The sequence below is a fragment of the Lygodium microphyllum genome, chromosome 29, assembly GCF_053477565.2.
Source record: "Lygodium microphyllum isolate KBCC chromosome 29, Lygodium_microphyllum_v1.1.10, whole genome shotgun sequence".
NCBI lineage: Eukaryota > Viridiplantae > Streptophyta > Polypodiopsida > Schizaeales > Lygodiaceae > Lygodium > Lygodium microphyllum.
The window spans coordinates 70,074,007-70,086,241 of NC_141163.1; the positions used below are offsets into that span (position 1 = coordinate 70,074,007).

General features: G+C 41.8%; 1 protein-coding gene across 3 annotated transcripts in view; it reads right to left on the reverse strand.

Moving 5' to 3' along the window:
- The window catches only part of LOC148010763 (beta-glucosidase 4-like), an 88,742-nt gene extending 76,895 nt beyond the window's left edge, over window positions 1-11,847 (reverse strand). Inside the window, exons 1-2 of one of the 3 annotated variants that reach the window (XM_087672239.1) lie at window positions 11,767-11,847; window positions 11,342-11,643 (exon numbers count right to left, since the gene is read on the reverse strand). In XM_087672239.1, coding sequence (XP_087528365.1) covers window positions 11,342-11,419 — 78 coding nt within the window. In that variant the 5' untranslated portion in view covers window positions 11,420-11,643; window positions 11,767-11,847. The other 2 variants (XM_087672240.1, XM_087672241.1) reach the window with 2 other exon arrangements.
- Between the last annotated feature and the right edge of the window lie 388 nt (window positions 11,848-12,235).

Consider the following 12,235-nt stretch of genomic DNA (forward strand, 5'->3'; position numbering starts at 1 on the left):
AAAAACTGACTTTCTGGAATCACTGTCTCTTGCCCAATTTGAGTCACAATACCCCACAAGAGAAGTACCAAAACTGTATGCGATACCATAGTCAAGAGTTCCCTTCAATATTTAAGCACTCACGTCCTAGCCTTCCAATGACTCTCACGGGGTTTGTTTAAGAACCTGCTTAAAACTCCAATAGCAAAACTAATATCTGGCCTAGTGTCGCACAAGTAGATCAAGCTGCTAACCAATCTCCTGTACCTCCCAATGTCCGCTAATGCTGATGTATCCTCAACAGATAACTTTGCATTGACCTCCATAAGTATAGCTATCTCCTCGCACTTAATCATACCAAATGCTTTCAAGATCTCCCATGCATACTTCTTCTGAAAGATGAAGATCTTTCCTAGCTCTTACTAGACTTCAATCCCCAAACAATAGTGCATCAAGGCCAAGTCTATCATTTCAAACTCGGAGCTCAAAGCCTTTCGAGTTTAGTTGATCATATATTCATAGTCGCCTATAGTAATAAGGTCGTCCACACATAGAATAATAACTACAGACTTTTCACCATCCTTGTAAACATACAAGTTAGCATTTGAGGCACATCTTTTGAAGTTTAAGCTTGAAAATAACTTATCTATTCGTCGATACCATGCTCTAGGGGCTTGCTTCAGCCCATATAATGCCTTCTTCAACTTACACACTTTGTTCTCAGAATGGGGGGCCTCAAACTCTGGTGGTTGAACCACGTACACCTCCTCCTTGAGGTCACCATTCAAGAACGCTAATTTAACATCCACTTGGTAAACTAGCCACTTATTGTTGGTGGCCACTCCAAGTACTATGCGAATAGTGGTCATTCTGACAGTTGGAGCAAATGAATCTTGAAAATCAAAATCTCCAGCCTGTGAAAATTCCTGTGCAAAACCAATTTGACTTTGTACTTTTTTAAGGTTCCATCACCCTTATACTTCACCTTCCAGACCCACTTGGTGCCAATAATCTTTCTCTTTGGTGGCCGATCCACTAGCTCCCAAGTGTCCTTCTTCATTATGCTATCATACTCAGGTTGCATAGCTGCCTTCCGTGCTGGATCTGCAAGTGCTTCTTCCAAGTCAGCTAGCTCCTTTACTTCTCTCATAATCTCAGCCATCAAGGCCATATTGACTATGTGAGCAAAAGCCCTTATTTGCTCCTCTATTCTCTGAGACCTCCTTGGTCCATCTGCCTTCTCCTAAACAAATATGGACATAGGATTATTTTGGTCATAGAGCTGCTTTACCCATCGCAGCAATGGCTTTTCCGATGGTGTGATGTTAGGTTGGTGAACTTTCTCTTTATCATCCGAAGATGATTCTTCCTCCTCCTTAAGGATAGGAGTAGCTCTTGGGACAGGTTCATAGTGGACTACTTCGGTTAATAATAAAGTGGAAGAACTTGCCTCCTCCTCCTCCACTGTATGCGGCTGCTCCTTAAACACCACATCACAGCTCGCTATGATCTTCTTTGCCTCTTGGTCATACAATTTGTAAGCCTTTTGCTCATCACTATAACCATAGTAACATAGAACGGGGAAAGGGAATGGAGACAAGGACAAGGGACGACTAAAAGCAAGGAACGGAGACGAGAGGTGGGACACGAGAGGAAACGGCATACATAAATAGCATTTGAAAATGTATGCATGTGATGTGGTGGGTGGATATGTTGGCATAGTAATAGGGAATGTCCATTTTGTAGCTTCCCATCCCCATGTTAGAACCCCTCTCATGGTAATAGGGGATGGCAATTCATTATTCCTGTCCCCGTCCCTATTCCCATCCCTGTTCCCAAAACCGGTCCCATGTTACTATGTGTGTGGGTGAATGTATACTACCAAAGAACATATGCATGTGCATACATGCATACATGTATTTTCCATTGTAGAAAAATTGCATGTGTAATGTGGGCTAATTTGATTTGACTTCATATAAAATATGCTGATTTTATATGTGTATGTGTTACAATAGGGGAAGTCCTTAGAAGAAGTTCCATTAAAAAACAAAATCGCCCCTTAAAAGACATCCACTCCACCACCAAAAAAAAGTCCCCTGTTAAAAATGTCCCCTAACAGGGAACCTAACAAGAGGATAGCCGGGACGGGGGGACGGTTGTTGGGGATGGGCAAGGGATATCCCTGTCACATTTCGGCTCATCCGTTTGAGACGCTGTTCCCACGTTCCAGGTCCTCAGGATGGTTGTTCCCTATTACTATGACTATAACCCAAGAAGATACATTTTCTGCTTTTTGGTTAACTTGTTTCTTTTCTCATCAGGAATATGTGCATAGCATTCACATCCAAAAGTTCTAACATATGAGATAGATGGTTGTAAGATGGACACATCAAAGCTTAGTGGAGAGTACAATTGACAGTGAAGAGAGTATGAGTGTGATAGCATGACACCCAATGCAATAATCAAAGAGTAAGATGTAAGTACAAAGTACTACCCTCAAACCTTAGGGTTGCTAGAGTGTGTTCACAACCAAAATGTGTAAAACACGATAAGTACCTAAACTGTGTGATATAGGCACATAAAATAAAAGAAAATAAATCCGGGGGAAAAAATCTCTCGTAAGGAGAGTAAAAAGTGTCCTAGTGTCCTACCGAGAATCACCCACACTCCTCTATGAGCATAGCCATTGATACAAACTGGTTCTATAAGCTGAAAAGAAATGCAAATGGATCCATTGATAAATATAAGGCCAGGCTTGTGGATAAAGGCTACGCACAGAAGAAAGGCATTGACTATGAGGAGACATTTGCTCCTACATCCTACATGACTACCATTACGTCTATGGTTGCTTTGGTAGCCCATTATGGATGGACTATGCACCAGCTTGATATAAAGACTACATTTTTACCTGGGGAACTTCAAGAAGAAGTGTATGTACAAAAGCCCATTGGTTTTGCAGTTGTGGGATCCAAACACTTGGTGTGCAAGCAAAAAAAGGCTTTATATGGTTTGAAGCAAGCTCCTCAAGCTTGATATGCAAAGATTGATGCCTTTTTACTCAGCCAAGGGCTCATAAACAGCTCATCAGAGTCTACACTTTACGTATGTAAAGAGGGGGAATCCTTGCTGGTCATACGTCTTTATGTTGATCATCCTCCTGCTTACAAGGACACATGATGATCAGATTTCAGCATTCAAACAAAATTTGCAGCAAACTTTTGAGATGTCAGATTTGGGGCCTTTGCACTCATTCAATTCATTCATGATACTAGAGGCATAGGATTGTCACAGTCTAGATACATCAGTAAACTTCTTGAGAGGTTTGGTTTACAGGATCGCAAGCCAATCTGTATACCAATGGAACCTGGACTCAAGTTGTCATGACAGTGATTTGTTTGATATCCATACATATGCTCCAACAATTGGATGTCTCATTTACTTATGCAACATTTTATGATAGAATCAAACTTAGCTTGCATTGTTACCATCCAATGCACACTATGTTGTGCATCCAACGCACATTCAGGCTCCTCATCATCAAGTGTATCTACTGCCATAACAAACTCCATGGTATATGCACCATCATGCATACGAGCTTGCCTTCTAGTATGACCAACAATAGGAGCATCCAAGTGACTATCTTTCATAGTCTACAAATACCATCTAGGCATCTGCCTAACTTCCTTACTGTGTACAAGCTCTTGCTAAATTTCAAATTCAGCATCTTGCTGAATATTCAGCTGATTTTCTGCAATACCCAATGGAGCAACTAGCTGAACATTAAGTTCACTTGTTGAAGCTCCAGCTGTATCACCAGAAGAAATGGGCAGCAATCCTTCAAAATACATCATTGGCAGCCTGATATGTATCAAAATAAGCAAGGGATATTCTGATTTTTCATCAAAAACCACATCCCTACTGACAAATACCTTCTCAGAGACAAGATCATATAATCTATATCCTTTGCTCTCACTCTTGTACCTCACAAAAATGCATTTAATAGCCTTGTTATCCAACTTCTTTCTGAGTACCTTGGGAATATGTGCATATGCAAGACACCCAAAAGCACGGAAATGTCCAACAGAAGGTTTCCGGTTGTTCCAAGCCTCAAAAGGCGTGACATTCTTTAATGCCTTGGTGGGGCACCTGTTCAAAACATGGCAAGCACGCATAATTGCTTCCATTCAAAAACTATGTGGCAAGCTCTTTTCTTTAAGCATGCATCTGGCCATCTCCACAAGTGACCGATTCTTCCTCTCTGCAACCCCATTTTGTTGTGGAGTATAAGCAGTAGTGTACTAATTGACAATGCCTTTTTGCTTTAAAAAAGAGTTCAGCATAGAAGACATGTATCCCCCCCCTCCCCACGGGTCCGAATGAAGAGTCTTAACCCTGCAACCAAATTGATTTTCAGCAAGTGCTACAAAAGCCAAAAATGCATCATACACTTCTGACTTTTTCACCAAAGAACAGACCTAGCAAAAACGAGTAAAGTCATCAATGAAAGTGATAAAACACTAATAGTCACCCAATGACTTTCTCTGCATAGGGCCACATACATCCAAGTGCACAATCAATAATCTACCAGTTGCTCTAAAAGCAAGATAACGAGGAAATGAAAAACAATGCATTTTTTCCAAAATGCACCCCTCGCAAATATGCTTAGGAGATCTCTCCACGAGAGGTAAACCATCAAGCATATGTATACGCTGCATAAGCATCAAGCTACCATAGTTTACATGCCCCATGCGAGCATGCCATAACTCTGCCTGTGACATAGCAGGAGAGAGAGTAGATGCTAGATAGACTGACTGATCGACTAAAAACACATCTAACTCATATAACCCATGACATAAAGTGCCACTCAAAACCAAAGTCATGTGTTCCATATCTCTGACCATACATCTATCATCATCAAAGGTGGCTTGCAACTACACCTTACCAAAGAAGAAATAGACAACAAGTTATTCTTTATGCCTGGCACAAATAAGGCATCCTACAAACGGAGAATAGAGCCGTCAATGGTTGTCAACAAAATCTCCCCAATGCTTCTAATAGGGTATGATGCATTGTTGGCACACTGTACAGACTTGCCAACAGGGGCTACAATAACGGAAGAAAACAAATCCCTGTGGGATGTGATATGCCTAGAAGCACCACTATCAAAAAACCATGTGCTCGCATCCTTAGTAGAGCTAAATGCTCTATCAGCCCAAGAAGAGTCATAATTGCATGTGTATAAAAAGAAAATCCACTAAAATACGACAACCAGAATAATTCAGAAGGGTCTCTTCATCTGGAAAGTGTAGCTCCCAATCTGCAACAAAAGACGTGGACTCAGTAGCAATCAAATCTACATCAGAAATAGACATCCCTGACTCCTCCTTGGCTATGCACTTTCTACATTATGTGTAGTGTCTTGGCTTCTTGCAATAGTGGCACTTGCCTTTCTTGGCTTGCGTGTCCCCCAGTTTCTTGCAACTCTGTGAAGCACCTCATGTTCTAGAGCTCTGCAGAGCATTTTTAGCTTGGCTGCCCTTGCCCTTCTGCCTTGCCATAAAAGCCTACTCAGAGGCTATAACATCCACACCACTATTCTTTCTTGTTTGCTCTTCCTCTAAAAGCAAACTAACCAACTAAAGGAAAGTAAGTGGTTGTGGGAAATCCTCACGGTGAGGTTCAAGGCCATATGAAAGACCAAATACGAGGGCAACAATAAGTTCAAAGTAATAGATATCAACTACACATCTGAGTAATACTCATCTACATTCATAAGTTGCTCACACAAGTCCTAAATTTTATTTAGATGATCCTGCATAGAATCACCCTCATCCATCTTCACAATCTCAAGCTCTTCCTTCAAGAAAGAGATGTGTATCTCATTCTTTCTAGCAAACATCTGCTCTAAGGTCAACCATGCTTCTCATGAAAAAGCTGCAAACTGAATGTGGGGGATGATAGACTGTTGAACTGCCAATGCAATCAGCAACAAAGCCTAAGCATCCCGTGTGTCCCATGTCTTTTGTATTGCTGATCTCTAGGGAAGTGGCTAAGCTAGAGCATGTTAAACAAGTTGAGCGGGCTGAGTTGCTCTTTGTCCACGTCCTCCTGGAGGAGGTATAGCAAGAGCCACAACTCCAACCCTAACTTCTTCACCACTGACATAATCCCAAAGATTCTTTGCAATCAGCACATTCTTCATCATCAAAGACCATAGAGAATAGTTGTTGCCATCTAACCTATCCTCCTTGGACACATATTTGAATACATTACCTCCCTGATTTGCCATGGTAAATGTCAATGATCAAGGAGCAAAAGAGCAATACTTCAAGCTAGACCAACCTAGAAATCTCAAAATTTCCAAAAATTACAGCAAGCACTTTGTTGTAATTAGCAAATTTAACCACACTTTGTCAAAAACTATCTGAAGTACACACTGTCCAGGGTACAAACAGTGCTCAGCAGCACTAAAAACGCAAAGCCCCAAAATTTCTTGCCCCAAAATGCACAAACTCGTCGGTCTATTTCAGACTATCACTTGTATACATTTGCCAATCTTTGAGCTAACAATAAAAGCCCCAAAATTCTGACCCAAAATTTCACAAAATCTTTGCGAGAAATGTGTCCCAGACACTTGCAAAAACAAAGAGATGTTGCCCAAGCACAAGCCCCTTCCTGAAGATGAAATCTAAATTTTTTAAAAATGATAAAAATTTTCTTTTACCCTAAATTTTGCAGCTAAAGATTGAGTTGGGCTGTCGGGCAAATCAAGCAAACTTGGCGGGCGTTGGTGGAGCATGAGCTGGAGGCGAGGGAGGAGGCGAGCAAGCTACGCACATGGCTGATAGGGCGCCTGTAGTGCTAGCAGCGTCTGGCACAAGGGGGCCGACTAGAGCAAGTTGGCGGTGCAGTCGAGCAGACCAAGAGCAGCAGGGAGTAGGCGCATGTGGAGCTGTGGTGATGGGCATTGTTGGCACACTACACACAAGACAGGCGGCACAAGGGCTAGCAAGCGCAAGTCAAGTAGTGGCGTAGGTGGCGCTGGCGGGCCTACATGTGGTGGACAAGGCAGACAGGCAACAACACTAGTGCCGCTGCTGGCGACTCTTGCTTGCGAACATAGTGGTAGTGCTAGTGGTAATGCAAACAACTGCTATAGACAGAGGCAGCAGCTCACCAAGCTAAAGCTCGAGAAGAACAATGGAATGCTACTGGTTGGGAGAGAAGACTAAGCTGAACTCAGCTCTGATACCAAATGTGAGAACAAATTGAAGCTCAGCTAAGAGTACAGTTGATAGTGAAGAGAGTGTGAGTGTGATAGCACGACCGCCAATGCAATAATCAAAGAGTGTAAGATGCAAGTACAAAGTACAACCCTTAAACCTTAGGGTTGCTAGAGTGTGTTCACACCCAAAAGACGTAAAACATAATAAGTACCTAAAATGTGTGACGTAGGCACATAAAATAAAAGGAAATAAATTTGGGGGGAAAAACCGCTTGTAAGGAGAGTAAAAAGTATCCTAGTGTCCTACCAAGGATCACCGACACTCCTCTGTGAGCGTAGGTATGAGTTAAACCCAACAATGGTTTCTTACCAGTGTAAGCCTCCTAAGGGGTTTTTCCCTTAAGAGCCTTTGTGTAGCTCCCATTGAAAATGTAGACTGCAGTATTTATAGCTTCAACCCAAAAATGGCTTCGTAATCCCTTGCCTTTTAGCATACACCTTGCCATCTCCACAATGGTGTGATTTTTGCGTTCCACAACACCATTCTGTTGAGGTGTATGAGGCATCGTCAATTTACGTTTGATCCCTTTAATCTTGCAAAAGCCTTCAAACTCCTTTGAGTTAAACTCACCACCACCATCTATTCTAAATTTCTTCACACTTTTCCCTATTTCATTCCCAACAAGTTTTAGCAATTCTTTAAACTTACCAAAAGCTTGAGTCTTATCACGAAGGAAATACACCCACATCTTCCTACTATAGTCGTCAATGATCAACATGAAATAAAAAGATCCTTCCAAGGCACTTACCGCATAAGTTAGCATGTACCAACTCTAGAGAAGCATTTGCTCTATTCTTACTTTCTTGTGAAAATGTCTTTCTTTGTTACTTGCCCATCATACAAGCTTCACATAGATCCTTCAATTCAGTAACCACAGGTAGGTGAGCAACCATACCTTGCTTATGCATCTCCTTCAAAATTGCAAATCCAATGTATCCAAATCTTTCATACCAAAGCTTACTTGTGTCCACTCCAGCGGTGGCTGTAAGAGCACTTAGCTCATACAAGTTATTCCTCCTTTCTTCTTTGCCAACAACTTTGCTAGCACTCTCAAGAATTTATACACCTGTCTTGTCGAATCTCACTTCATGACCAAGATCAGTTATGGAAGCAACTGATAACAGATTTCTCCTAATTTTTGAAACATACAACACATTTGAAAGCTTTTTGACTTCACCATTTACAACAACAAAGGAAATAGTATCTATGCCCGTAGTAGGGCATTTTGTATCGTTTCCAACCATCATAGTGATAGATTCTTGTAGAGGCTGCATAGAACTATATAGATCTTTCTTGTTGGTCATGTGACGGGATGCACCACTATCCAACATCCATGAATCAATGGTAGATTCTTCTTGTGCTTACCGAGGAATACACTTTCTTAAAAGCTTTTTGACTTCACCATTTGCAGCAACAAAGGAAATAGTATTTGTGCCCGTAGCAAGGCATTTTGCATCGTTTCCAACCGTCACAGTGATGCATTCTTGTAGAGGCTGCATAGAACTGTATAGATCTTTCTTGTTGGTCATGTAACGGGATGCGCCACTATCTAACACCCATGAATCAGTAGTAGATTCTTCTTGTGCCGAGGAACACACTTCCTCGATGGTTGCCATGAATAACTCCAGCTCTGCTTAACTGTGTTGACTATCTTCGTCCCCTTATTTTTAAGGGTACCATTTTTTTCATATGCCTTCTTGATACAACAATCTACAATTACTTGTCCTTTTTTCTTGCAGTAAAAACACTCTCCTTGAAATTTTTTCTTACCACCCTTCTTCTTTTTGTCACCATCATTTTTGGTGGGGGAGCCACCTTCACTATTTGCATTGGTAGAGAATGCAGCACCTCCATTGATGCTTCCTTCTCAGGCTTTCAGCCTCTACTTCTCCATTAATAATGCACAAAACTCCTCAAAAGTCAAAGCTTGAGGTCTCACCTGAGTATTAAGTATAGTTACCCATCCATCAAACTTTGGTGGACAAATCCGAAGACACCTCCGAGCTAGCTCCGAGCTAGTCTTTTGTATCCCAACGCCAGTCATCTGATTGTGCAAATTCTTAATCCGAGTAATAAATGCTTCAACCGTCTCTTCTTCAAAAAACTTCACCGCTACTAGTTGATTCTCCAGGTTTTAAATCCTTGTTTGATTTCGTGTTTCATACTGACTTCTCAGTATAGTCCACCCTTCTGATGCCTTGGTTGTATGCTAAAGCAAAGTCAAAACACTATCAGAACAGCTTGTAACTAAGGCGCACAATGCATCTGCATTCCTTCGTTTTCAAGCTCGTAAAAGATCTGCATTTGAAGGAAGCATCACACTCGAATTTGATGGGTCGAGGGCTAGTTGTGGTTCTAGGTCAATCCCCAATACGGTCTCCAGGAGCTCATAAGAATCAAGGATTACAGTGATTTTAAACTTCCACAAAGTATAGTTTGTACCATCTAACTTGCCTTTGCTCAAGGTTGGTGGACAAATCCTCAATGTTTGAATAGCCAGTATAGTAGCACAGCCTCCAAAAATGCTTCCTAATGCACCAAAACTACTTGCAGAAGTTGGCATTGCTCCTCATTGCTATTGAAGCCTTTGCCTCTCATGTACTCTTTGATCCTAGGAGCCCCCTGGGCTCTAATACCATGTAAAAATCAGATAGCGCAATGAATAGAACTTGAGCAAGAGATAGAAAAAGAGAATACATAGCAAATAAGATAAAAACCAAAAATTCCTTTAACTCCAAACAAGCTAATACAAAGATGGCTTTGTCCACCCATGCGCTTCCAATGTGAAGCTTAGATGGCGATCTAGACAGAAGATAAGTGAAGAGCCTAAGGCTAGTTGGAATAACTTTGATTGGGTGAAAGGATGGATCATGAAAGCTATGAAAGAGTCTACCTTTTATAGCTTGTGAAGGGGGTCATGATGGATGACCTTCCATATGCACCTATGTCTATTGACCTTCCATGTGCACATATGTTTGTTGACCTTCCATATGCACCTCCACTAGTTGGCCAGGGAATATTCCCTACCCCTAGCCAAGGGCTACTTTCACGGCCCTCGAACTCACAATAGAGATCCTTAATAACTTTCTTACCCTACAACCTTTGTGGTGTGCCTTGAGTTGCTTCCAGCTTTAACTACTCTATCTAACCCAAAAGGCTAGACCCACAATGGTCACCTTTTGGTCATCCGATCACATAGACCTCATCTGACATACAAGTCACGACCCACCAATGTCCAAGCTCACACATGGCTTCTCTTCATAATGGGGGCCTTACAACTTTGAGTACCATGGATCATTGGTGGCACCTTACGAGGGTAAAGCATTGAGCATATCTAATATGATATGCACAAAAGGTGACCTCAATTGAAGCCACTAAAAATACAAAGGTAAAGCATGATTCCTAGTTTTACAAGGGCCCAAGAGGAAAGCACAATACAATAATGTGTGTGTCATACTGACTTCACAAGTATCACAAATGTGGGACTAATCTATTAGCATGAACAATTAATATGAAAGCTATTGAATGGGGGCTATTGAACACGTTGAAATTGACTCTCCTAAGCATACGACATCAAGTCATCAGACAATGTTCCCACATCATTCAAAAAGCATGCCACTCACGGGACACTGGATACAAACACTAACAAAAGAGTTGAGAATGGAAAGCCTCGGATTAGATATCAAATCAAAGCAAAAGCACACGAGGACACAATTGAAAACCCCGAATCTTTCAGTAAAATTTCTTGCAGTTGGATTCTAACTACTGAGCACAACAATGCACTAGACGCAATGATCAGTATGACTTCGTGGAATTCCCTATCAAAACGATCCCCTTGATCTTCTCAATGTTGCAAAGCTACAAGGCCCCTTGGGCATAGAAGCACACAATTCCTGCTGGTATCATTATATACAACACAATGGACGGAGTCCAATAACCATCGCTAAAGCATTGTTACAAATGGGGTACCGCATTTCAGTATGATCCAAAGGTATGGAAGGGATATTCAGAGGGCTTATACGATGAGTTTCTACATACGGAGAACGTAAAGTAGCAAAAACTCAGGGAAGACATACTTGAAAGGCCGAAGTAGCAGTGCCGAAAATGAAATCTGAGGGGAAGTCCCGTCGCCGAAGGTCAGAATGAGAACCCATTATTGAAGCTCAATGCAGGATGCGCAAAATTGCTTCCTGGCGAGCTTGCTTTCCGATTTTGTCTGGAGCTTGATATGATGCCGGTGGATTCAGCAAGAGACACGGCGAACTGGCGATGAAGCTGCAAACTCAGGAGCGATGAGAACGGAAGAGAGGTTCGAGACGACCTGTGTGCGTATGGTCGGGAATCCGACCTCAAGGGTCGCGCTGCAGAAGAGGCTCCACTTTCGCAAGGCAGGCGAGAAAGAAACAAAGAGCATGATCAGCGGGTATCACACAGACAGAGAAAGACACACAAATAGAGAGAGAGAGAGAGAGAGATTGATCGTGTCGATGTTGTTTCTTACGTCCAATGTCTCGGCAACGTGTCTGCAGTAGAGATTCGTAGCCGTGTACTGAAACGTTGAAAAAGTGTTGCTTAAAAAAAGCAAGTTCAAAAAGTCTTTCAAAATGGATTTCGTGAACAGGAAGGGGAGAGAGAGAGAGAGAGAGAGAGAGAGAGAGAACAAGAAAAGAAAAAGAAAGTTTTTAAATAGTAGGAACAATCTCAAGAGTGTTTTTACATCATAGGCCTATCGTACAATTCCGGCATGAGACTTGCTGGTAGGGTTTTTTTTTTAGGGTTGCACAGCCCTTCTAGAGGCATTTTGATCTTCAAGAGAAGGCAAATATCTTTAAAACCTTGTTATCGATGGGCAAGTAAAAAATTTTGCCCTTCCTAGAGAAGGATATGATTTTACAAACCTTGCTATAGAAGGGTAGCTATGGCATGCGTGCTTGGTCATTGTTACAAGCACTGTTGATTGTGAGAGAGGT